Raw genomic sequence first — 25735 nt, forward strand, 5'->3', positions numbered from 1 at the left:
GAAGCCACATGCCCAAAGCAGCCTCTGGTGCTGCTATTCTGGCTGTGACAGAGCCTGTGCCACATCCAGCCTGGGCACAGCACTGCACAGCTGATCCTTCACCACCCCTGCCTCAGTGTCCCCCTGCCAGGAGGGAACAGCAGCCCCAAGTTACTTTGGGGTGTGAGAGGTGCTGAATGGAAATATCAAACCCTGCAGCCATGGGCTCTGGTTCTCCAGGGCAGAAACCTCATTGCACTTTGGATGCCAGCAGTTAATGGCTTTTCCTTGGGCTGGCACGGCCCCAGGGTGCCCTGTTCCCATCCTGGGCAGCCCCTGGTGTGCTCCAGGCTGTGATCACCGTGTTGTACACAGCACCTTTGGGTGTTCTCTGGGTAAAATGGTGTGCAGGAAACCCAGCAAGCTCTCTGTTGACAGATTATGAGATTGGTCTAGCCCCAAAACAAGCTCCCATGCCAAGGTCAGGAGTTCAGGGAGCAGAACCTGGAGGATCAAGCCCTAAAGTCCTTCCCCTTCCAGTCAGTCTGTCTGGGAGAAGCTAAACCAGAGCTGAGTGAGAAGCTGGGATGTTCCAGCTGGAAAAGCCAGCAGGCACACACATCCCACCAGGGAGCAGCTCTCCTGGCATGGTACAAGGCAACAGGATCGATGCTCAGGTGCAGGAGGAGCTGGCAGAGCTCTCATTCCTCAGCTCCCCCCTGGAGCAGGCAGAGAAGGCTGGCAGAGCTCTGCTGCCTTCCCAAGCTGCAGTGTCTCACTCTGCCTTTGTACTCGCCTGACAATACAGGAATAAAAATAACCAGGCTGCATTTGCAGAGAGATAAAAGTGAAGTTTGCCTTTTGTGTCTGTCTGGGCAGTGGGACAGCAGCACCAATGGAGTTGTGTGGACATGACACATGGGAATTTCTGACATATCTTTTCCCACTCTGACCTTGACAGACACAATAAAAAGGGGCTTTGCAGCATGCACAGAGCCACTCAGTCCTAGCACCAAGGTCAGTAATACAGAGCATGTCTGTGTGCACGTGTGTACTAACCCACTTCACCATGCAGGCTGGCTGATCCCAGAGCACAGGGGCTGGCTCTGGTGGCACAGGGAGGGTGGGACACACCTGGAGCATGAGCATTTTTGCTGAGGACTGTGTGTTTTGCCAAGCTGTGGCATTGCAGGGCTCTGCAGGGTGGCACTGCATTAGATGGAGATTAGGAAGCACAGTCATAAAAGTGCTTTTCCAAGCAGCCTTCCCAGGGATAACACATCCAGCCTTGCTTTTATCTTGCTGCAGAGCAGCCCTGGGTCTTTGCAGAGAGTTTGTGCAGGGCTCCAGTGGGTCTGTAGAGCTGGGACAGGTTTTAGCTGAGCTTATCAAGGAAAGGGGTGTTATTGACAATCCCACCTAAAGTGGGAAGGTGGATTTGGACACCAAAGCGATTCCAGCTCACCCAGCTGGGATTTCCAGTGGGGAAATGACAGCATCAGAAGGGAAAGTGTTCAGTAATTGTCTCACTAATTTAACTTTTATCAGCTAGCATTGTTGTTGCTGTCTCCTCTCTCTCCCTAAAATTAAAGCGTGTTTGGTGTCCGTGTCGCTCTCAGTTCTAAACCCAGTGATGGGCACTTTCCCCATGCACTGACCCTTGTCCTTCCCTCCTTTCAGCACTCAGGTGTCCTTCCCTCTTCCTTTGCTGCTGCCAAGTGTTCCTCAGCTGCACAAGATGTCCCTGCTGGACATGAGCGAGTTTGGGGAGGCGGCTCCGTACCTCCGGAAGAGCTACACGGAGCAGCTGAAGCTGCAGACGATCCCGTTCGATGGTAAGAGCCCGAGGCTGTCCCCGGTGTCCCTGCCCCTCTGCCACGGCTCTCTCAGGGTCCTCCCTGCCCTTCCCCTGTGCTGCTCCTCAAGGCATCACAGGCAGAATCCACCCAGCACCCTGGAGGGCAACATCTCTCAAGTGAGAAAAGCAGGTTTTTGACTTTCCCCTGGTTTGCTGAGGTGTGGATGGAGGTGATCCTTCATCTCCCCCCGACCCTGAGAGGCAGGAGGGCTGAGGGACCGGTGTCAAAACCTTCTGCAGCTGTTTCATTTCGGAGGTGTCCCCTCTGTCCCAGCCACCCTGCTCTTCCATGGCTTACCAGGCTCAGGATCCAACTTGCTCCTCGCATTTTGGAAAAGAGTTTTGCTTCCTCACACTGTCCTCTTCTCATGACAGTCTGAGTGCAGGCATACATGAAGCAGCAGATTTCTGTCAGGCTAGAAGTTGACCCCACCATGGTAAAAAACTGCCAAACATGAAGAAGGCAAAGAAATCCCAGCTCCTATGACCAAGAATATGGGAAGGAATAATCATTGTCCTTCCACATTATCAAACTGTATTTATGTGGCTTTCAGTTGACAATTTCACATGGTCTCCTACATTTCAATCTGTATTATGTCTTCCTTTCCTTTCCTTTCCTTTCCTTTCCTTTCCTTTCCTTTCCTTTCCTTTCCTTTCCTTTCCTTTCCTTTCCTTTCCTTTCCTTTCCTTTCCTTTCCTTTCCTTTCCTTTCCTTTCCTTTCCTTTCCTCATTTCTCCTCCAGGAAAGAAGCGAGCTTGGATCCCAGATGAGAAGGAAGCCTATATCGAAGTGGAAATAAAAGAAAGCTCTGGTGGCAAAGTCACTGTGGAAACCAAAGATAAGGAAGTAAGCAAATACCTTTCCTTTTCCAAGTGTGTGTGGAGGGGGGATACGTGTGACAGGGTCACGTCTGGAGCCACGAGCTCTTGCTGATAACCCCGTGCTGCTGCTCAGCCGTGCCCTGGGGGGACACACACGGCACTGTCAGCACACGTCGGCCAGTTCCTTGCCAAGGGTGGCCCCAGTGCAGCATCTCCCACCGGGGGCTGCAGTCACAGCCGGGGTGTCCTGTGGGACACACGGTGGGGCTGGCCCAGCACAGCCCTTGGTGATGCTGAACCCGTGCCTGGCTCATCCTGGAGCCTGGAACAGCAGGTAAGGGGCCAGCTGGCCAATTCCTGCTCCTTTTAGCCCGGATTTGCTGTGGGGAGGGCAGGCTGTGTCTGGTGGTGAGGCTCCAGCTTCCCTCAGCAAAGCAAGCAAGGACCAGCTGGTACTTGTCAAGATAATAACCAGTGCAATTAGCTGCAAATCAGCTTAATTAATATTCCTTTCTTGGCTAAGGGAGTCTCATGGCCCTGCAACTTCCTTGCAGAGGGGAGGCTCGGGAAATAGAACAAAGACCTCACCAGGCAGTGGGTGATAGATAGACTTTATTATTTCTATTTCATCTCTAGTCAGAATAGCACAAAGAAGGGTTTGCGCCTGCTAAATGTGAAAAAAAAAAAAAAAAGTAATTGTCTTTGAAAAGTGTCAAGAGTTTGAAAATATTTTTTGTCTGAATTTTGGAAAGCAAGTAAAGAGATTTGCCCTCTCCAAAGTAAAATTTGTCATAGACGAGTTATAAATTTTAAAAGGTTATTCAGATATTTAGAATATCTTCAAATTCTGAGAAAAGAGCAGTTTCCAAACCCTCTTTTGCTGTTTCCTCTTGAAACTGTATTTTTAAAGATTCATCATAGATTTACAAAATCAGGAGCTATATCAGCTTTCCCTGGATAAGCATTTCCAGCAGAAAGTTTTGGGAGACATAAAGCCCTCCCTTATCCTCCTGTGTACCCTCCTGCTTTTAACACCTGGCGCCTTTTAACACCACGCACTTCATCCTCACCCATAAAAAGATAAACCCCTGAAAGATTTCATTTAATCTTTATTAACAAGACCATTTGCTAAATCCAGCTTCTCCCATCCAGGCCAGATACGTAACGTGATATTTTCCCCGTGCTTGGTGCCGTGGGATTAAATAAATCCAGTTTTAAGTAATGGGGTACAGGCTTCAGCTGTTTGCCCAAATAACCAGGGATCTCTTGGAGGAGAAGACAGCACTGGCATGAGATTTTAGGTTGGGAAGGAGAATACAGGATGGGGGGTGTCAAGCACATTGTGGGGGAAATAACCAGGGATCTCTTGGAGGAGAAGACAGCACTGGCATGAGATTTTAGGTTGGGAAGGAAAATACAGGATGGGGTGTCAAGCACGTTGTGGAGGAGCAGCTGGGACCCCTCTGTCAAGCTCAGCAAGAGCCCCTCTCCCTGAACAGGGAACAAGCTGGGCTTGTTTGTCCCAGCTGGGCTTTGTGGCCGGGTGCTGCTGGGGCTGCCCTGTGCCTGTCACCCCAAAATGTTGGGCAGCCCTGCCAGGATGCCTGCAGGCACTGGGGCCAAGGCTGTCCCCAGCATGGCACTGCCAGGGCAGGTTTTGGGTGTTTGGGGAGCACTGGGGTCCCCCTGACGTGTCCCCCTGCTCTGACAGACGCGGGTGGTGAAGGAGGACGAGGTGCAGCCCATGAACCCCCCCAAGTTTGACATGATCGAGGACATGGCCATGCTGACACACCTCAACGAGGCCTCTGTGCTCTACAACCTGAAGCGCCGCTACTCGCACTGGATGATCTACGTAAGCCCGGGGCGCCCGAGGGCGGGCGGGCGAGGGGGCGCCGGGACACCCCATCCCTCACCTACCCTTTCCCCCCGCAGACCTACTCGGGGCTCTTCTGTGTCACCATCAACCCCTACAAGTGGCTGCCCGTGTACACGGCGCCCGTGGTGGCAGCGTACAAGGGCAAGCGGCGCTCGGAGGCGCCCCCGCACATCTACTCCATCGCCGACAACGCCTACAACGACATGCTGCGCAGTAAGCGCTGCCCTGGGACCCATCCTGGGCACCCCGGGCTCCCGGGGACCCATCCTGGGCACAGCAGCGCCTGGGGACCCATCCTGGGCACCCTGGCTCCCGGGGACTCTTCCTGAGCACTCCTCGTCTCCTGGGGACCCAGCCTGGCATCCCGGGCTCCTGGGGACCCATCCTGGGCATCCCGGCTCCTGGGGACCCATCCTGGGGACCTCGGGCTTCTGGGGACCCATCCCGGGCATCCCAGCTCCTGGGGATCCATCCTGGGCACTCCTTGTCTACTGGGGACCCATCCTGAGCATCCCAGCTCCTGGGGACCCATCCGGGGCACCCCGAGCTCCTGGAGACCTACCCAGGGCACCTCGGGCTTGTGGGGACCCATCCTGAGCATCCCAGCTCCTGGGGCCTCATCCTGAGCACCCCTCGGCTCCTGGGGATCCATCCTGGCAGCCCGGGCTCCTAGACACCCATCCTGGGCACCCCTCGGCTCCTGGGGACCCACCCTGGGCACCCCGGGCTCCTCGACACCCATCCTGGGCACCCCGGCTCCTGGGGATCCATCCTGGGCACCCCTCGGCTCCTGGGGACCCATCCCGGGCACCCCGGGCTCCTAGACACCCATCCTGGGCACCCCGGCTCCTGGGGATCCATCCTGGCACCCCGGGCTCCTAGACACCCATCCTGGGCACCCCTCGGCTCCTGGGGACCCACCCTGGGCACCCCTGCTCTGGCACAGGGCTGAGCGGGTCCCCCGGCTCGCAGCGCTGTCCTAACGCCGCTCCTTCTTTCGCAGACCGTGAAAACCAGTCCATGCTCATCACGTAAGTGCCCTCCATCCCCTCGCCCTGCCCCGCCCCGCTGCGAGCAGAGACCCCCGTGCCGCGCTCCCCGCACGGGCACCCCGTGCCCACAGGAGCCCCCCCGGCAGTGTCCCCTCCCCGTGCCAGCTGTCACCCCTCCTGCCGCCGTGCCAGGTGACAAAGCCCCGCGCGGGCCGGGCTCCCCCGCACCCCGACAGCTGCGGGAGCGGCCGCGGGGCGCCCCGAGCGGCTCCGGGAGCAGGGGACAGCAGGGACGGGGGCCAAGGCCGGAGGGACACGGTGGCCGCAGGGGTGAGCAGGGTGACGTGGGAGGGTGGAGGCCAGGTTGATTTCAAGTGACATACAGATAAGGGCTATATAAAGGACTCGAAAGGACCCTTGTTCGCTGCCAGGAGCCGCGGACATTTTTAGCCATGGCCTAATTAGGAAAGGCAGGGGCTGCGGAGCGATGCTTGGCGCGCGTCCGGCGGCTCCGCTGCGCGCTCCCCCCGGCTCTTTGTGATCTGGGATTACAATGGCACAGCGGCTCCTAACTATAGCCATGAGCTCACGGGCACCCTCCACCCCGGCAGCACGCCGCTGCCATCCCCGAGATGCCCCAGCAAAGCCGGGCGTGCTGGAAGCTGCCGGGTCCGGGACAGCTGCAGCCCCGGGGCAGCTCCGGGAGCCGGGCAGAACCGGGGGCACACGGACCGCCCGCAGCTGCGGTGCCTCCAAAACCAGCCCCCGACACGATCCCCCCAAAACCAGCCCCAACAGGGGAACTCAGCCCCAACACGGGCACGCAGCCCCCAAGACCGTCGCGCATCCCCGCAAGTGGGGGATGCTGAGCTCCAGCTGCCCGTCCCTGTGAGGCTGTGCTTTCCCTCTCGTGCCTGAGCGGTGCCTGTTCTTTGCCTCATGCCCTTGATCTGTGTATTTCTGTTACTCTAAGCGGAGAATCTGGTGCTGGTAAGACTGTAAACACCAAGCGGGTCATTCAGTACTTTGCCATTGTCGCAGCCTTGGGCGACACACCCGGCAAGAAATTAGTAAGACCTTCTTTTGAAACAAGTTCTTGTGGTTTTCTTCCTTTCTTTTTTTTTTTTTTTTTTTTTTTTTTTTTTTTTTTTTTGTTTTTATTTTTTTTTTACCTCCTTCCCCTTTCTTCTTACTTTTTCTTTCCCCAACGTTTTGTGTTTGGAAACATGTTTTGGTCTGACCCACCCAGGGCTTGGCTTTTTCCCGACTTTTGAACAAGCAAGGCTTGAAATTATTCTTCTCAAGGGGAAATGGATTTTTATTTTTTTTTCCTTAAATGCAGCTGCTCAGTCTGTGCAGCCTGGAAAAGGTGCTTTAGTTGTTCTCTTTCTCTTCTCTTTCCCCTTCCACACCCCAGTGATCTACTTAAGGAGCATTGAAGGGATGAAGTAAACCTTCCATTTCCCACCTTGCCTCTTTTAAGCCTTGCTTTTCAGCATTTTCTCCTTTTTTCCCCCCCTCCTTTTGTCATTTTGACCCTTTTCTACCTTGTGCATTTCTTGCTCTTGTTTTGAATCTTGCTTTTCTTTGGTGCTGGTTATTTTTGAGCTGCCCTTGCAACTGCTTCTTTCTTCTGGATACTTTGAGGCTCCAGCCTGCTTTTCCCTCGTGGAAGCAAACTGGCTGCTTTAGGTATCAGACAAGCAATACTTCAGCATTATTTTCTTTCCTCTTCTTAGAGTTTGAATTTAACTATTCTTGCTTTTTGATGCATTTCTTTATTTTCTTGAGCTAATCTATTTAACAGCTTTTTGGCCTCTCCTATAAAGTAAGTCCTCAGAGTTTTGTGTTTTTTTTTTCTTGGACCTTTTTTTTGGCACTAAATGGTCATGCCCTGCTTTTCTGACCATGCTTCTCGTGGTTCTTGCCTGGCTTTTCTGGATTTCTAAAGACAATTTTCTCTCCTTTCTCTAGGCAGCTCTTGCCACTAAAACTGGGGTAAGTGTTGTGGGCTCTTTAATGCTCAGAACAGGTTCTGCTGCACCACAGATCTGTGATGGGGTGACAGATCTATGTGGGGCCTCTACCTTAGGTGTGGGAGCAGTGTTTAGTTCTCCACTTGGCTTTGTCCTTCCCTCCTTCCCATAGCTGGAAGCTTTGCTGTTTCATCTCTTGCTGTCTTTCTGCCTCCAACATCTCCTCAAGGGATAATGACTCTTCAAACACTCATTTCTACCCAGTGTTTGCCTGGCAGTGGTGTGGGCTCCTCCAAAGCTGAGGTGATGCCTTCACACCCTGAAGATCCTCCTCAGCCTCAAAGCCCAGCTGGGGATGGTGGTGCTGAGGGGCAGGAGAAGATCCCTGACACAGATAGCCCTGGTCTGGCTGCAGACAGTGCCCTGCTGATGCCCACCCTCTGCCAAGGGGCACTGCCCACCACTGGTGACAGCATGGGGGACATTTCTGGGGTGTTGCTCCAAGGAAAGGCAGCAAAGGTTCAGCCCCTGGGGCTCCCAGCACCCCAAGGCTCAGTCACACATCCCTGGCCCTTGATTTCTCTGAGCCTTTAGCTGGGGGATGTTTATCAGCACATGAGTGACCACCTGGACAAACAGAGACAGCTCAGGGGCTGAATCTGTGGGTCTTGGGGCTGCCCTCACTCCATATCCCAGGCTGAATTCAGAGATAAGAGATCCAGGGAAACTCAGGGGATAGTGTGTTGGTAACTGTGTGATTCACAGCTGCTCCCCATCTCCTCTGCCCACAGCTGGAGCTGTGTGGTTCCAGCATTGGAAAGAGATGGTGCCTTGGGTGGGCAGAGCCCAGAGCTGGTGTTCCCCACCTGAGGAGAGCCCTGCAGACTGTAATGTGTCAGACCATGGGCAAAGCTCTCATGAAGAATCCTGCAGGTGCCTGTGCCACCGAACAGTATCAGCTGTCAAACCCCACCATCCTTGATGTGGTTCAGCACCAGTCTCTTGCTCCTCTCCTCAAATCCTTGTCCTGCTTTACCTGCATTAGGCAGAGGCTGTCCCTTTATCTTTGAACAGAGAAACACACGTGGGAAAACAAGGTTAGGAGAGGATTCATCTCAGGAGAGCCCCAGTACTCCCAGCAGATGCCAGCTGGGACTTGTGTATTCCCATCACACTGGACCCTGCAATGCATGTTGTTGGTGTAGGCACCTCTTGTTTCACAATATGCTGTCGATGTGAGCTGTCCTAGACCTTGCTTTGGTGGAAATGCCTGATGTCAGAGAGCCTGAAAGAATTGTGGTGACAACACAATCTTGCTCCTGGTTTGCACAGTGCAGCTCCTGAGGGGCAAGGACTGCTGTGTGCAGGGGGACAGCAGCCTGGGGCCCCAGTTTAGGTGAGGAGAAGGCCACAGAGGGCACTGCTGCTGATCCCTGAGCTGAGCTGCAGCCCTGGGCAGACAGGGAGATGCCTGGGGAGCAGCAGGTCAGCCAAGGAGAGCAGCAAGGAGCCCCTGGGAGCTGACACATCCTTTGGCTTTGCTCTCCAGGGCACCCTCGAGGATCAAATCATCGAGGCTAACCCAGCCATGGAAGCTTTTGGCAATGCCAAAACCATAAGGAACGACAACTCCTCACGTTTTGTGAGTGCCCTGGTGGGACAGAGAACTGTGGCTGTGTGGGATGGATGCACAGGGGTGACACTGTGGCTATGGATGCACAGGGGTGACACTGTGGGTGTGTGTGGGATGGATGCACAGGGATGACACTGTGGCTGTGTGGGGTGGATGCACAGGGGTGACACTGTGGGATAGATGCACAGGGGTGACACTGTGGCTGTGTGGGATGATGCCAGGGGTGACACTGTGGGTGTCTGGATGCACAGGGGTGACACTGTGGGTGTGTGGGATGGATGCACAGGGGTGACACTGTGGCTCTGGATGCACAGGGATGACACTGTGGCTGTGTGGGATGGATGCACAGGGGGTGACACTGTGGGTCTGTGGGATGGATGCACAGGGGTGACACTGGCTGTGTGGGATGGATGCACAGGGGTGACACTGTGGGTCTGTGGGATGGATGCACAGGGGTGACACTGTGGGTCTGGATGCACAGGGGTGACACTGTGGCTCTGGATGCACAGGGGTGACACTGTGGGTCTGTGGGATGGATGCACAGGGGTGACACTGTGGCTGTGTGGGATGGATGCACAGGGGTGACACTGTGGGATGGATGCACAGGGGATGACACTGTGGCTCTGGATGCACAGGGGTGACACTGTGGCTGTGTGGGGTGGATGCACAGGGGTGACACTGTGGCTGTGTGGGATGGATGCAGGGGTGACACTGTGGCTCGGTGAGGGATGGATGCACAGGGGTGACACTGTGGCTGTGTGGGATGGATGCACAGGGGTGACACTGTGGCTTTGAGCAGTGGGAGCCACAGGCACCTAGCAGGGAGCTGGATCTCCTTCCTACTGGCACTGCCCTGCCAGAGCCAGGTTTTTCTGGTTATCAGTGCAGCAAATGGTGGCCAGCACGAATGGCCCTGGTGTCACAGCCTGTGGTGGAGACACATCCCTGGCAGGACCAAAGCTGAGAGGGACAGTGAGAACAGCCTGGAGTGCTCTGGGACAGACAAGTGTGTCCTTTCCAGGCAGCAGCACTGTTTTTGCTAAGCCCAGCCTGGCTCTGCTCTGCTGCAGAGCTCCTGTGCCTGGAGGGGAGGGGACCTTGCTGGGGGAGACCCTGAGCCCAGCACAGAGCAGGGGCTGCAGGCAGGCTTGGTGTCACAGGGCCCTGCAGAAATGGTCAGTGGTAAGAATAGACCTGAGGACAGGGTTTTATCTGCTGTCAGTGAAATTTCTGCCTGCCTGGTATGTAAACCCTTGGGCAATGCTCTTTGAGCTTCTTCACATTACAAAGCAGAGAGCTTCACCCCTTTACAGAGCCCAGTAAGTTGCCTGGCATCAGCAGAAGCTCAAGGAGCAGGAAATGAATTCAGTTGCTCGGGGCTGTTGAGAACAGTACCTCTGTAGCCAAGCCCATCACTTACCTCCTGTGTGTATTTTCAGGGCAAGTTCATCCGGATCCACTTTGGTCCCTCAGGGAAATTGGCCTCTGCAGACATTGACATCTGTGAGTAGTGCACTGGGGAGGGAATTCATCCCTCTGTTTGTGCTCAGCTCTCAGAAGGAACAAGCCCTGCTCTGCTCTATTTCATTCTAGATCTTCTGGAAAAATCCAGAGTGATTTTCCAGCAACCCAAAGAGCGAAGCTACCACATCTTCTACCAGATCCTGTCTGGGAAGAAACCAGAGCTGCAAGGTAAGGCAGCCACAGATGAGGCACAGCCCTTAGAGTAGCATGACCTGGGATTTCTGCCCCAGAGAGCTCTGTTGTCAGCTTTGGGGTCCACAGGAGTGAGCAGCCCCAGCTCACCATGCAGGCTCTGCCCTTGAATGCTTTGCTAGCTGTGCAGGATCATAGGATTGGTGGATAATTGAAGGTGAAAGGGATTTCAACAGGTCATTAGCCCAGCCTCCATTATCCTCAGAGGCTGAGAAGCCAGGCTAAAGCCCTTTCTGCCACTGTGCAGGAGCAGGGGTCACCCAGGGTCTACCTGCAAGGTGGGAATGTGCTTGCAGAGTTCTGGTGGGGTGGTGGGTACAGCACTGACCTCAGTGTGTGCAGGATGGAGATTTACTCATTTTGGGATAGAGGGAGGTGTTCTGCAGCCTCCTCAACGAGTGAGATGACCTGTTTCAGGTGAGCTTGGAAGCAGCTGCACAGCTCTGTCTGGGCACAGGTGTAGGTGTGATCCCCAGGACAGCCCCACCTGCCCTGAGTGTGTGCTGTGTCTGTGCTCTGAGCAGCCTCCTGGTGCCCCATCACTCAGGAAGCCTTTCCCCACCCAGAGGGATGGCTGGCACAGCCCCTGGGCTGGTCATCTCTTGGCTGAGGGCTCCTGAGCTTGGTGCTGAACAGCACCTTATTAGGCAGGTCTGAGAGAGCAGTAATCTTATCTGGAGTCACAAGGGCATGGTGGCCACTTCTAAATCAGTCTGCAGCCAGGCTATGTCCCAAGATAGCAAGAGGAGGCAAGCACAGAAGAGCTGGACCCATGAGTGGAGGGAGGCTGTTCCTCCCCCAGCTGGTGCCTCTAGCTGATGCTGGGGAGCCCTTCCTGCTCCAGCTGTACCCAGGGGTGTCCCTGCCAGGCTGGCCTCACCCTCTGCATGGCATCTCCCTGCAGATATGCTGCTGCTGTCCCTGAACCCCTACGACTACCACTTCTGCTCCCAGGGGGTGACAACGGTGGACAACCTGGATGATGGTGCTGAGCTCATGGCCACAGATGTACGTGCACAGCCCTGGGCTGGGAGGGCACAGCCTCCTCCTGGGCACTCTGGGCTGTGTCCTGGCTTTCTGTGTGTCCCTCTTTGACTTAGTTGGGAATTCCCTCTGGTGCCTCGAGTTGTTGTGAGCCTGCAAGAAAGGGCAGAGTGTCTCTGATCTCCACCAGCAGCCTCATCCAGGCAGGGAATGGAGAGTAATTCCTGCCTCAGGAAGGGCCTGTGCACATGAGCACTTGCCATAGTGCCCATGAGAACATCACAGGATTGTTAAATTTGGAAAAGACCCCCAAGACCATCGAATCCAACCTGTGATTCATCCCCACTGTGTGCCCAGCCCAGAGCACTGAGTGCCACGTCCAGCCCTTCCTTGGACACCTCCAGGGATGGGGACTCCACCACTGCCCTGGGCAGCCCCTGACAATGCCTGACAGCTCTCTCTGTGAAGAAATTCCTCCTGATGTCCAACCTGAACCTCCCCTGGTACACTTTGAGGTTGTTCCCTCCCATCCTATCCCAATCCCCCTGGCTGCCCCTCCTGTCAGGGAGCTATAGACACCAGCAGGTCTCTTCCTGAGCCCTCAGCTTGGAAAGCCTCCTCCTTCTGGATGCTGGGCTAGTCCTTTTGCTTTCAAAGAGGTCTTGGGGGAGCTGGATCCACATTCCAAAACCCTGTTGGGTGCTCACCAGAGAGGGCACCCTGCCCAGCCCCAGGGCAGGGAGTTTTCCTTGGGAGATGGTGGGGGAAGGACCCAACCCTCAGCTCAGTGTGGTGAATTTGTTCTGTCTCTACTGCTTTGTGTCTCCTCAGCATGCCATGGACATCCTGGGCTTCAGCAACGATGAGAAATACGGCTGCTATAAAATAGTGGGGGCCATCATGCACTTTGGGAACATGAAGTTCAAGCAAAAGCAGCGGGAAGAGCAGGCAGAGGCTGATGGCACAGAAAGTGAGTGGGGCTCTGAGCTCCAGACCTGCCCAGGGATAACTCTGGCCCTAAACACCCTCCCTGTCCTAGGCCCTGCTGGGGTGCACCAAGGACTTGTCCTTGAGTAGGAATTTTGGGAGTCTCTCTGCAAGTTGGTCTCATCTGCATCAGGCTTGTCTCAGCAGCATCCCAGGGTGTCACAGCCCAGCTGGGCTTCATCTTGTGCACTCTCTTCCTGCTCTCCACCTCTTGCACTTCACTGGACAGCATTCCAGGCAGGGCATCCACAGAGGATGAGCCAGGCTGGGAGCAGGACCTGATAGCTCACAGACTCCTGAAGAGCAGTTAGAGTAGGAACAATCACTGTCTAACAATTTTCCTGGTTTGTTGCTCAGCAAAATCCAGTGCAATTCACAGATCTAAGAACAGTCAGGCTGCAGAGCAAACCTGAAGGGAGATCTGAAGGGTGACTTTCCAGCATTTGGAAGGGTGAGAATGAGGAGCTTCAGCAGGTACCTGGAAGGTTTCAGCAGGGATCCAGCAGAAATTACTACCTGGATCAATCTTGGTCACGTTAACATTCTTGAAGGAAAAGTTGTCTTTGCCTCAGGAGTAGCAACACAGGTTTTAGCTGCTACCTGGTAATTAATGAAGTTTTGATATGGGAGTGATTTCCCTACAGAGGCGATTTTCTAGCTACAATCTGCTATTGGATGTTTGTGAAAGACAATCACCTCCCTTCTGGTGTGGAAATTCAAACCTCCACTGGAAAATGCATAGAGAACCCCAGATCTGGAAGACTAAAACCTGATAAGCACTTGGTAAGGTGCAGCAGGCCTCCAAACAGTAACTTCTCAGTCAGGAGGTTCAAACTTCAAAGCATCATAGACTATCCAAGATGGAAAATCACATTAGACATTGGAGGAGGTGTAAAAACTAGCATAGTTAGACTGATACCATAAGAGCAGGTAATTTTTAATTTTGGTTCCTTTTTCCCTTCCCAAACCCTCCCTGTGGGCTCCTCATGCCTTTGTGCTGCTTTCCAGGTGCTGACAAAGCTGCCTATCTCATGGGAATCAGCTCAGCTGACCTCATCAAGGGGCTGCTCCATCCTCGTGTGAAGGTGGGCAATGAGTACGTGACCAAAGGCCAGAACGTGGGGCAGGTAAGTGACAGCACAACAGGACACATGTCCCCTGCCCACACTGGTGCTTCAGTTCACTGTTTGGGTGTAGGAGGAGACTCCAGAGCAGCAGGAGAAGGTGTATCCACAGTCTTGGCTTTTAGGAGCAGGGAAAACGGGTGGCAGAGCTGGCTGATAGCTTTGCACATTAACCAAGGCTGGAGATTCAATGAGTGTCTTTGAGATGTGGGCTGGATCCCAGCCAGAGGAGGTCCAGGGTCTATGGATCTGCTTCAGACACAGTCACACTCCTGTGAAGGGTTCAGCCCTGAAAAGTAGAAAACTCTCGATGTCTAAACACTTATCTGAGTTGATCTTGTAGAAGTCTCAAATGCACCAAACGTGTTTTGTCAGAGTCCAGCTGGGAACCCAGACCTGGCCTGAGTAGTGCAGGCCAGTCCTTGAGTACAATTCAAGAGGAGCTCAGGAGCTGGTGTCTTAACCAAAGTGAGCTGTAGGCTCCTGAAATGTCACTTTAAACTGCATTTACATCCTAAGGCCTTAGAGGCAAGATAGGCCAGGTGGGCAGGAACACACTTGTGAGGGATATAAAGCTAACTTTGGAGCTTGTACTGTACCCAGTGCACCTTGCATGTGTCTGTCCATCCCTTGTGTGCCAGGAGGAGCTCTCAGCCCGTGCAGGGGCAGGGAGGGGCTCACTGTGTGCTCTGGCAGGTGCTGTACGCCGTGGGGGCCCTGGCTAAAGCCACCTACGATCGCATGTTCAAGTGGCTGGTGACCCGCATCAACAGGACCCTGGACACCAAGCTGGCCAGGCAGTTCTTCATCGGGGTGCTGGACATTGCAGGCTTCGAGATCTTTGAAGTGAGTTCAGGGCACCTCAGTCCCCTGGTGTTTGAGAGCTCTGTCTCTTAGAAATTTCTCTTACAACTTGAGAGAAGGAGCTCTTGTCTGAATTGGTGTGCCTGGAGCAAACAGGTAGCTCTCAAGGAATGATTTAACATTGCTGTGGCACATCTCTAGTGGTTGCTGGCTACCTGCTGTGCCAGCTGAACCTGGCAGGGATCACCCTCCACACCTTCACTTCTGCAGCTCTGCCTTCTGACTTGGATCTGTTTTGTTCTTGCAGTTCAACAGCTTTGAGCAGCTGTGCATCAACTTCACCAACGAGAAACTGCAGCAGTTCTTCAACCACCACATGTTTGTCCTGGAGCAGGAGGAATACAAGAAGGAGGGCATTGAATGGGTCTTCATTGACTTTGGCCTGGACCTGCAGGCCTGCATTGACCTGATTGAGAAGGTAGAGAGTGAGGCAGGACATGGAAGATGGTTTGTTTGCAAAGGCTGCAACAGAGAGATGCTCTGCTATGAAAATTAAATTATTCCCTCCCTGGCAAGTGGCAAGTGCCCAGCTTTTTTCCCCCCACACTTACAGCTCAGAGCCTCCAACACCTTGAAACTTTTTTGACACAAATTTTGACTTTACAAAAACATGGAAATTCTGTTTCTACCCACTTGGGAGCCACAAAACCTGGTGCAGCTTTTTCCTCCAGAGAGCAATCTTCTCTTCCCCTTTTTTCTTGTCTACTTGCTGCCCATCAGTGCCTCTTTCTTGGGCATTTGTTTTTCAAAGAATGGGTTTCTGGTTGCATTGTCCATGTTCCTTTGGGTCTGCTCACTAGTTTTGTCTTTTCCCATTGTAAGCACAGCTGAGCAAACATCAAATGACAGACAATCAATTATTTAAGTTTCAGATAACTACTCCCTTCTAATTCTTTTCAGCAAGGTAACTAAAATCCTAATTTCCTAAGATTAGTGTTTCATTGCCAGTCCCACAAGGGGCTGGGAGGTCAGAGGCAGCCTGGAATATGCTGGTGAGAGCTTGGCTCTGTGGCCAGTGTCCTGCAGCTGGATGAGGATGGGATGTCCCAGGTCAAGCCCATGCTCGGTGGCACAGAGAATCCTGATTTGGGATGGGACCTGGCAACACTGAGCTCAGCCCTCTTTATCCCCCCTCTCCCTGCAGCCCATGGGGATCCTGTCCATCCTGGAGGAGGAGTGCATGTTCCCCAAAGCCTCTGACATGACCTTCAAATCCAAGCTCTACGACAACCACATCGGGAAGTCGCCCAACTTCCAGAAGCCGCGGCCGGACAAGAAGCGGAAATACGAGGCGCACTTTGAGGTGGTGCACTACGCTGGGGTGGTGAGTGCTGGCCCCTCTCCCCAGCCCCCACAGCTCCCCTGGCAGGGACAGGGCTGGCCTGAGCTTTCCTCTCGGGGACAGGTGCCCTACAACATCGTGGGCTGGCTGGACAAGAACAAGGACCCCCTGAACGAGACAGTGGTGTCCGTCTTCCAGAAATCCCAGAACAAGCTGCTGGCCTCCCTCTATGAGAACTACGTGGGCTCTGCTTCAGGTGAGGAGCACCCTCACCTCGTCTGTTAGCTCTCCTCTCCTCTCCTCTCCTCTCCTCTCCTCTCCTCTCCTCTCCTCTCCTCTCCTCTCCTCTCCTCTCCTCTCCTCTCCTCTCCTCTCCTCTCCTCTCCTCTCCTCTCCTCTCCTCTCCTCTCCTCTCCTCTCCTCTCCTCTCCTCTCCTCTCCTCTCCTCTCCTCTCCTCTCCGATGGGTGCTGGTTTAAGGGCTTGTGTGGGGCTGTAGGGTTGTTGTGGGGTCCCTGTCACTTTGGGAGTGTGAAGGGGTGTCTTGCTACCAGGAGCTGAGGAACACCCAGAGCTGGGTGCTGTGGGAGATGTTTTTGGTGGTCAGTGTCTGTTCTGCAGCAGGACACAACCACCTCTGCTTTAGAGACAGCAAGGTCTGTGGGATTTTGGGGGTGTTTGGGGGTGCCCCTGAGTCCTTCAAGTCAGGCAGATGTTCTGCTGATGTAAATAATCAATATTTCAACCCAACAGAGGAACCTCACAAGCCAGGGGCCAAGGAGAAGCGTAAAAAGGCAGCTTCTTTCCAAACAGTGTCCCAGCTGCACAAGGTGAGAGCCAGCCCCTCATCCAGGGCCATGGATGCTCTGGGGCTCCCACTGGCAGCCCCTTCCCTGCTGAGACTTTTGGTTCCTTGCACCTCCTGGGGGCTGAAGGGCCATGAGAGCTGCTGAGAGACCCCCAGAGCTGCTGAGGGACCCCCACTCGGCCACAGCCCCCAGCTCCCTCTCATCCCTGGGCAAGGGGCCTGTGCCCAGCAGAGTCCCAGCCCTGTCCCCGTGCTCCCAGGGCAGGACACCAGGCTCCAGGCTGGGAGAGCTCCTTGGAGCTGGGCTCCTGCTGCTCCTGCCCTTGTGATGCTCGTGGCAGCTCCTCCACCTTTGAGAGAGAGGCAGTTAAGACTTGTAGTGATGTTTAGATAATTAATTCCATGAACATCACTTTAAGTCTGTGCTACTTCTCTCCTCATTCCCATCAGCAGGAAGGACAACTTTTGGGCAGAAGAAAATGGAGAAGGGCCTTGCAGGTGTCTGAGCAGGCAGCTCCCTGTCCTGGGGGTGACCTGACCCATTTTACAGCTCAGGATGTCACACAGCTCCATCCCAGCTCACCATTGGAGTTACTTGTCCAGAGCTCAACCAGCTGGAAAGCAGCACAGGGGGGTGTACTGCCATCACAGCCTTGTGGGGACAGGGCCAAGGTCACAGCCCTGAGGCTGCCAGAGCTCCAGGAGTGTTTGAACTATGGTGCCACACATAGGGTGGGATTGTTGGGGTGTCTGTGCAGGGCCAGGAGCTCAGGATATTCTGTGACTCTTTGCCAAGGTGCTTGAAGAAGGCAGAGCCCCTGTTCAGGGAAAAGTGTGACTTTCTTTCTTCTGGGCAGGTCACAGGCCTTGGGGAAAGGTATTTGTGGTGAGGAGCCCCATGGTGATGTGGAGCTGGGGGAAGGTGTTTCCTTCCCTGAGCTGGTCCTGGACAGGCTGAGCCTGTACAAGCGGGGGAGGCAGCTGGAAAGATCAAGGTTAGAGATGCCTTGGGAGAAAAGGAGTCTGCCTCAGCAGTGCCCTCTGTCACAGCCAAAAGGGGTGAAGCACTGTGGAGGTGCAGGGAAATCCTGCACATCCTAACATTCTCTCTCTGCAGCTAGTGTGGACACCAGCACTGGAACTGCAGGGTGCTGAGCACAGAGCTCTGTACCAGGAAAATGCTCAGTCCCCTGTTCCTGGCTCTCCCCTGCAGCAAAACTTTACCTACAAATACTTGGGAAGCATCTGGCACAGGAAACTTCTGTGGCACAACAAAACCTGCCAGTGCCCCTTGGCCTGTCTGCCAGCCCAGTCCCCTCGGCCATGGGATAGTCTCCCACCCTGGCAGGAGGCACTGATCCTGCCCCAGGATAACAGGATGAAATTCCCCCTTTCCCTGCCATAAGGGGCTCTCAGGGTCTGCTCCCTCTCCCTCCCTGCCTGTGGGGAAAAGGGGCTGGAGAGAAAGAGAAGCACTGCAGGGAAGCAGAGCTGTCCCTCAGCCCCTGTGTGTGCCCTGCAGGAGAATCTCAACAAGCTGATGACCAACCTGCGCTCCACCCAGCCCCACTTCGTGCGCTGCATCATCCCCAACGAGACAAAGACCCCAGGTATGGGACAGCAGCCTGCCATGGCCCTGGGGACAGCACATGTGGGAACTGGCTGGGATTCTTGCACCCACCCTCTCCCCAAGCCTTTCCATGCTGCCACTGAGCCCTGAGCCCATCTCAGTGTTGGAACTTCTGTGACCCAGATCAGTCTCCTGTGCTGGGGAGAGTGAGCTTTGCCAGGCTCCCATTTTGGCTGTGCAGCCTGGCACTTGTAGACAGCAGGCATGGATGAGTCTTCCAGGCTGAGATCTGCCACCCAAGCCTGGGCTGCAGCACTGGTGCTCAGCACAGCACTGACCTCTTAGCAGGACAGGCTAACACCTGTGTTCAAAGCAGGTGTTCAGACCCAGGCTGCAGCTCCATTTCAAACTCCACCTGTGTTCAAACCATGAACATGGGATGTTCCCAGCGTTCAGACCCAGGCTGCAGCTCCATTTCAACCTCCACCTGTTCAAACCATGAACATGGGATGTTCCCAGGGTTCAGACCCAGGTTGCAGCTCCATTTCAACCTCCACCTGTTCAAACCATGAACATGGGATGTTCCCAGGGTTCAGACCCAGGCTGCAGCTCCATTCCCTCTGTCTCCTTGTGCTGAGCATGTGCTCCATGTGTGTCCTGCCCCCAGGAGCCATGGATTCCTTCCTGGTGCTGCACCAGCTGCGCTGTAACGGGGTGCTGGAGGGGATCCGCATCTGCCGCAAGGGATTCCCCAACAGGATCCTCTACGCAGACTTCAAGCAGCGGTAACCCCCCCTCTTCCTCCTCACCCAGCATGTGTTTCAGGGGCAGACAGACTTGTCCTGGCTCTGACCTGCTCCCCAGCTTTGCAGGGCTGGTCTGAGCCCCCACAAACCCCCAGTGCCTGCCCAGTTTGGGGTAGCTCTGCTGCTGGCTCTGGGGTGCCAGACGTGGGGAGTTTGGGATGAGATCTGGATGTGTGAGGTGCTGAATGCAGGGCTGGTGCAGGGGGAGGGTGGCAAGGCTCAGATCCTGGCTCAGATTTCTCTCTGCCCTTGGGATGGATCCTTAGGATTCTCACCTTAGGTCCCATCCATGCTGCTTAGCCCAGGCCTAGTGAGGCACAGTCTCCCTGATGTTCAAGGACTAAAATCTGCCAGGGTTCCCTGGTTCCTGCAATCCTGTGCAGGAACACCCAGCTGCAGCCTGTGGGGCAGCCCCATGGCTGCAGTGGGAAGTGGCTTGCCTGGGGCTCTGGGATGGTGCTGGTGCTGCAGTCCTTTGCATGGCTCCCTCTGCTCTGCCCCACAGCTACCGTATCCTCAACCCAGCAGCCATCCCAGAAGACAAGTTTGTGGACAGCAGGAAGGCCACAGAGAAGCTGCTGATCTCCCTGGAACTGGACCGTGCTCAGTACAAGTTTGGTCACACCAAGGTGAGAGAGGGCAGCTGATCCTTGGGAGGGAGAATTTTCCCCTCCTGTCACTCCCCGTGCCTGTCCCTGCCTGGCCACAGCCCTGCTGTAGCCCTGCACTCTGGGTGGCCCTTGAAGGGGCTCAGGAGAAAGAACAGCTCTGAGTAGGTCACAGCTGCCTGACCTCATCCCACCCAGCACATCCTCTTGTCCCTGCTCCCTGGGGATCATGATGTGCTCAGGGCAGGTCTGGTTTCCTGTGCCTCCATGTTTCCCTGGCAGGCTGTGTAACCCCTGAGCCCTCAGTCCTTCTGCTGGTGACTCCACTCTCCTGCCCACAGGTGTTTTTCAAGGCTGGTTTGCTGGGCTTGCTGGAGGAGATGCGAGATGAGCGTCTGGCCAAGGTGCTGACAATGCTGCAGGCCAGGATCCGTGGGTACCTCATGCGTGTGGAGTATCAGAGGATCATCAGCAGGAGGTAGAGCTGTGGGGGCTAAAGGCAGAACTTTGTGTCTCCTTGTCTCTTGTGCATGTGTCCCTGGGTTTGACCTGTGGGGCTTGCTTGTGTCTGGCAGTGAGTGATTGGTCCTGAGGGATGGAGGCAAACCTGGAAGAGCTGTCTGCCAGTCTGGCTTGGCCCTGGTAGAGAGGATGTAGGTGTGGGGAGCCTCTTGTTTCCACTGGAAGATTCAGAGGGAGGCAGAGTGAGGAGAGCTGAAATCCAGGCCACTCCACCCATCCCAGCAGGGCCAGTACAGTGTGCACACAATGTCCCATTCATTCACCATTCTGCCATTTGTCCAGCTGCTGGAGAATGGACCCATATCCAGGCCTGCAGAAGCCAGGGTGGGACATGGGGAATGCCCACCCCTGATGATGCTGTGCTTGTGTTCCCTCAGGGAAGCCCTCTATACCATCCAGTGGAACATCCGTGCCTTCAACGCTGTCAAGAACTGGTCCTGGATGAAGCTGTTCTTCAAGATCAAGCCTTTACTCAAGTCTGCTCAGACTGAGAAGGAAATGTCCAGCCTGAAGGAGGAATTCCAGAAGCTGAAGGAGGCTCTGGAGAAGTCTGAGGCTAAGAGGAAGGAGCTGGAAGAGAAGCAGGTCTCCATGATCCAGGAGAAGAATGACTTGGCTCTCCAGCTGCAGGCAGTGAGTGCCTCACCCTCTCTCTGGGGGTGTTAAGAGTTAAGACAGTGCAGGGTCCATGGGGAGAAGAAGGAGCAGAATGTTCTAAAACCCTCCTTCAGCCTCTTCCAGTTCTGAAGCTCCTTCACTGCCACAGTCTGTCTGAAGTACAACCTAAGTGTCATCATCACATCCTGGGGCTGTCAGAGTGATTTGTGATTTGTGGTCTGGGAAGGTGTTGTCCTCTCAAAGGGCTGGGAGGGGATGGCAATGTTTGCTTGCCAAATCTTGTGCTGTTTTTCGTGCCAGCCTGTTCTTCCTCTGGAAGGATTGAGTTGCTCTTTGGCCCTGGTTAGTGTGAGTGGTTGTCCTGAGAGCCTTGATGGCAGGCAGTGACTGGAGCTGTATTTTTTGTACACCTGGGCACCTCGGGCTAGCTCTGCCATTCCACAAGAGAAGGCCAGGACAGCAGGGCTGAGAGCAGAGTCCTGGGGCAGAGGGTGAGCGCTGGCTCTGTGTGCCTCTCCCAGGAGCAAGACAACCTGGCAGATGCAGAGGAACGCTGTGACCTGCTCATCAAGTCCAAGATCCAGCTGGAGGCCAAGGTGAAGGAGCTGATGGAGCGTGTGGAGGACGAGGAGGAGATGAGCTCAGAGCTCACTGCCAAGAAACGCAAGCTGGAGGACGAGTGTGCAGAGCTGAAGAAGGACATCGACGACCTGGAGCTCACACTGGCCAAGGTGGAGAAGGAGAAACATGCCACAGAGAACAAGGTAACTGACCTCCCTGCAGGGTCCAGCCTCAGTGCTTGTGGGGACACCAGAGAAACAGCTGGATAAGGCTGCTGGTGTGGGGGATCTAGGGCAGGGCAGAGGGAAAAGAGGGGAAAAAACCTCCATGTCCTGACTCATTGTTAATTGCCTGTGGGAAAATGGCTCTGTGCTGTGGCAGGTGATCTGAGGCATGGAAAACCCAGCCTGGCCAGTGGGAGAGGGGCTGGCTGCTGGTGGGGAGCTGAGCTGCTGCTGCCCATGGATGAACTCCTGCCTTTCAAGGGAAAGGCTGCTGGAGTAGCTTGGCACCCCCTCTCTCTGAGGAGATGCTCTCTACTTTTTTCCTCACTGATCCAGGTTAAAAACCTGATTGAGGAGATGGCTGGTCTGGATGAGATCATTGCCAAGCTGACAAAGGAGAAGAAAGCCCTGCAAGAGGCCCATCAGCAGGCCCTGGATGACCTGCAGGCTGAGGAAGACAAGGTCAACACACTGACCAAAGTCAAGGTCAAACTGGAGCAGCAAGTGGATGATGTGAGTCATTGGCCAGTGAGAATAAAGCAAGAGAGGTTTGAGTTTCATGTCCAGGAGAGCCCAAAGGCTGTTCCTGAGGAGAAGCTGGAGATCATTACCAGATCCCTCTTTAATATGGCCAGTTGATGAATAATCCCATTGACAAACTACCCCTGAAACAAGAGGTGGTGCAGAGCACCTCATGGAGAGCAGGCCTGGCCTGAGGGAATGGGACTGGAGACCAGCTGGGAAACATCTCTGGCTCCCAGGGGATTGGTGAAGTTCCCACAGCAGTGGCCATGGGCAAGGGTGGGCTACAGAAGATCCTTTCCCTCCCTACCCCACCTCCCTTCATTCCAGCTGGAAAGCTCTCTTGAGCAAGAGAAGAAGGTCCGCATGGACCTGGAGAGAGCAAAGAGGAAGCTTGAAGGAGACCTGAAGCTGTCCCAAGAGTCTGTAATGGATCTGGAGAATGACAAACAGCAGCTGGATGAGAAGCTCAAGAAGTGAGTGTGTGACACGTGCCTGGGCCCTGGGCTGACTCTGCACCTCTAAATCCAGCAGATGTGTGGTTTGTGCAGGAAACTGTGGCTCTGGGCACTGCTGTGTGACCAGTCCAGGCACAGGGAGGGCTTGGTTTTCCTGGGCACTTTGCAGAGAGGCTGAGGAGCTTGTGGCAGGTGCATAGACCAGGGCATGACAGACCTTTGTACGTGGGGCTGGAGAGGAGGGACCTGCTTGGCGGGATCCCACACATTGCTGGGGCCTCAGCTGCAAGTACAGACTCCAGTCATGTCCCATTCTCATTGGGAACTGGAGAACACCTTGGGACCTCAGAGGGAAACCCTCAGAGCCAGTTGTCTGCCAATTTGGCTACTTCAGTCCTTCCTGTGAGCCTTCCATGAGCTGCTGCTTATCCCTTTCTGTTGTGGGTTTGTTCATCCTCTGGTCTGGGTGTAAGAGTGCAGGAAAATCTAGGAGCCAGAAGGACCTGTCAGCACAGTGTTCGTTTGACCAGAGTCTCTGTCTTCTGTCTGTACAGGAAAGACTTTGAGATGAGTCAGCTGAACTCAAGGATTGAAGATGGGCAAGTGATGGAGGCCCAGCTGCAGAAGAAGATCAAGGAGGTCCAGGTATGGTGGGAAGAGCTGTTCTTACATCCTGGGAATCCAAAATTTCCATTGCATGTGATGGGCTGGGTAATCTGCATGAGCCAGTCCCTCTCTGAGACAGGGGTATCTCCTTGGACAAAGCTGGTCTGAGTAGCCCTCTGCCAAAATCTGATGGGTTGAAAATGAAACAATGAGCTACTGAGGTGAACACTATCACCAACCTGGGGAACAGCTTCCAGGGTGCAGTTCTCTGTCCAAAATAAAACCTTTAATCCAGTAACCAAATTCTGAAAACCCAGACAGTGGGTTTCTTCCTATCAGAGACAGGTCCCCACAATCATGAAAGTTCACATGAAAAGAAAGTGATGCCAGGGACAGAGGAAAGCAGGAGCTCCAAACTTGCTACCAAGGAGCCCCTGCCTCCCAAAACAGCCCAAGACTTGTGGCTTTTTGCCTCCTGTCATCATCAGAGATACTGCTCTGCTGTGGAGAGCAGAGATGCTGGAGCTTCAGGCAGAGCTTGGAGCATCTGCCCTGTTGTGTGTGTGCCCAGGCTCGCGTTGAGGAGCTGGAGGAGGAGCTGGAGGCCGAGCGAGCCGCCAGGGCCAAGGTGGAGAAGCAGCGGGCAGAGGTGTCGCGGGAGCTGGAGGAGCTGAGCGAGCGGCTGGAGGAGGCGGGGGGCAGCACGGCCACGCAGCTGGAGCTCAACAAGAAGAGGGAGGCCGAGTTCCTGAAGCTGAGGAGGGACCTGGAGGAGGCCACGCTGCAGCACGAGGCCACGGCGGCCGCCCTGCGCAAGAAGCACGCGGACAGCGTGGGCGAGCTGGGCGAGCAGATCGACAGCCTGCAGCGAGTCAAGCAGAAGCTGGAGAAGGAGAAGAGCGAGATGAAGATGGAGATCGATGACCTGTCGTCCAATGTTGAGTACATCACCAAGAGCAAGGTGGGTCCTGGTTCTCTGGCTGGTCTCTGCTGTGGTGCAGCTGGGTGCAGTGTGACCAGCACAGCCACAGCCATGGGGTGGTGTCTCAATAGCTCTTTGCCATGGCCAAGTCCCTGTTTGACCCATAGTTTGTCCCTATGTCACTGCAGAATGCTTTACTTGTCCTAGTCAAGTCTGAGGGCTCTGGGAAGACATTTCCTGGGAGACTTGACTGCAGAGAGCTAATGTTAGCTTAGCAGTGAGCTCTGGCTGCCTGCTGCTCTCTGCCTTGTGTGCCCATAGGGTCTCCCAGGGTGGGAGGCCGGTGATGTGTGGCCAGAGCTGAGCTCAGGCAGGCTGTGCTCGGTGCCTGCAGGCCAATGCTGAGAAGCTGTGCCGCACCTACGAGGACCAGCTGAACGAGGCCAAGGCCAAGGTGGACGAGCTGCAGCGGCAGCTGATGGACGTGAACGCCCAGCGGGGCCGGCTGCAGACTGAGAATGGTGGGTGGGGCACAGGCCAGGGGCACCTGGCTCCCTCAGGGGTGTATGGCTGGGGGACTGGGGGTCAGCTGGGCAGTCTGTCCTCCTCCTCCCATGGAGGGAAGAACTAGTTGTGCCTCGAGGGATTCCTCACTGGCATCCTTTGGCTTTAACTGGCTGCACCTCTGCCCATGGCCCAGCTTGCCCTGGTGGGGATACAGCTGGGGCAGCTGGAGGCACAGCCACAGGCTCTGGGGGAATGTGGGCTAGTGCAGATTGCAGCCCTACAGCCCTGAAGGAGCTGTTTTGGCTCTGTTTGAACCCAGGGGAGCTTACTCGGCTGCTGGAGGAGAAGGAGTCCTTCATCAACCAGCTGAGCCGTGGCAAGGTCTCGTTCACACAGAGCATTGAGGAACTCAAGAGGCAGCTGGATGAAGAGACCAAGGTGAGGTTTCAGGACATGGCTGGTCTCTGAGTGACACTGTGGCAGTGGCCCAGACTCTTGGTGGGTGGGACATACCCTGCACACAGGGTAGCTCTTCACCGGGGAAGAACAGAAGTTCCCTGCTGCTGCTCCCAGTCCTGGTGCCACGGCCTGTGTCCTGGAGCCGGGAGCCAGCTCTGCTCTCTCCTCCTCAGAGCAAGAATGCCCTGGCCCATGCCCTGCAAGGCTCCCGGCACGACTGTGACCTGCTGCGGGAGCAGTACGAGGAGGAGGTGGAGGCCAAGAGCGAGCTCCAGAGGAACTTGTCCAAAGCCAACGCCGAGGTGGCCCAGTGGAGAACCAAGTACGAGACTGATGCCATCCAGAGGACTGAGGAGCTGGAGGAAGCCAAGTAAGTCCCATGGCACAACTGGTTCCTTGCTGGTGTTCAGCAATGGGGCTCTCCCAGACCTGGGGTGACACAGATTGGA

At 55.0% G+C, this 25735-nt stretch overlaps 1 protein-coding gene across 1 annotated transcript in view; it reads left to right on the forward strand.

Annotated features, from left to right (window-relative positions):
- Positions 1–980: 980 nt before the first annotated feature.
- MYH7B (myosin heavy chain 7B) overlaps positions 981–25735 on the forward strand; it is a 29836-nt gene continuing 5081 nt past the window's right edge. Inside the window, exons 1-32 of the mRNA XM_056507053.1 lie at positions 981–996; positions 1660–1814; positions 2581–2684; positions 4371–4514; positions 4595–4751; positions 5542–5569; positions 6504–6600; positions 7505–7528; positions 9056–9148; positions 10579–10642; positions 10733–10831; positions 11760–11863; positions 12671–12809; positions 13835–13953; positions 14647–14796; positions 15062–15232; positions 15959–16138; positions 16220–16352; positions 16849–16925; positions 18426–18513; positions 19141–19258; positions 19785–19908; positions 20229–20365; positions 20787–21042; positions 21549–21791; positions 22149–22325; positions 22665–22810; positions 23347–23437; positions 23970–24359; positions 24715–24841; positions 25147–25265; positions 25460–25656. Coding sequence (XP_056363028.1) covers positions 1718–1814; positions 2581–2684; positions 4371–4514; positions 4595–4751; positions 5542–5569; positions 6504–6600; positions 7505–7528; positions 9056–9148; positions 10579–10642; positions 10733–10831; positions 11760–11863; positions 12671–12809; positions 13835–13953; positions 14647–14796; positions 15062–15232; positions 15959–16138; positions 16220–16352; positions 16849–16925; positions 18426–18513; positions 19141–19258; positions 19785–19908; positions 20229–20365; positions 20787–21042; positions 21549–21791; positions 22149–22325; positions 22665–22810; positions 23347–23437; positions 23970–24359; positions 24715–24841; positions 25147–25265; positions 25460–25656 — 4193 coding nt within the window. The 5' untranslated portion in view covers positions 981–996; positions 1660–1717. The remainder of the gene's footprint in view (positions 997–1659; positions 1815–2580; positions 2685–4370; positions 4515–4594; positions 4752–5541; positions 5570–6503; positions 6601–7504; positions 7529–9055; positions 9149–10578; positions 10643–10732; positions 10832–11759; positions 11864–12670; positions 12810–13834; positions 13954–14646; positions 14797–15061; positions 15233–15958; positions 16139–16219; positions 16353–16848; positions 16926–18425; positions 18514–19140; positions 19259–19784; positions 19909–20228; positions 20366–20786; positions 21043–21548; positions 21792–22148; positions 22326–22664; positions 22811–23346; positions 23438–23969; positions 24360–24714; positions 24842–25146; positions 25266–25459; positions 25657–25735) is intronic.

This window comes from Oenanthe melanoleuca, chromosome 20 (genome assembly GCF_029582105.1).
Source record: "Oenanthe melanoleuca isolate GR-GAL-2019-014 chromosome 20, OMel1.0, whole genome shotgun sequence".
Classification (NCBI taxonomy): Eukaryota; Metazoa; Chordata; class Aves; order Passeriformes; family Muscicapidae; genus Oenanthe; species Oenanthe melanoleuca.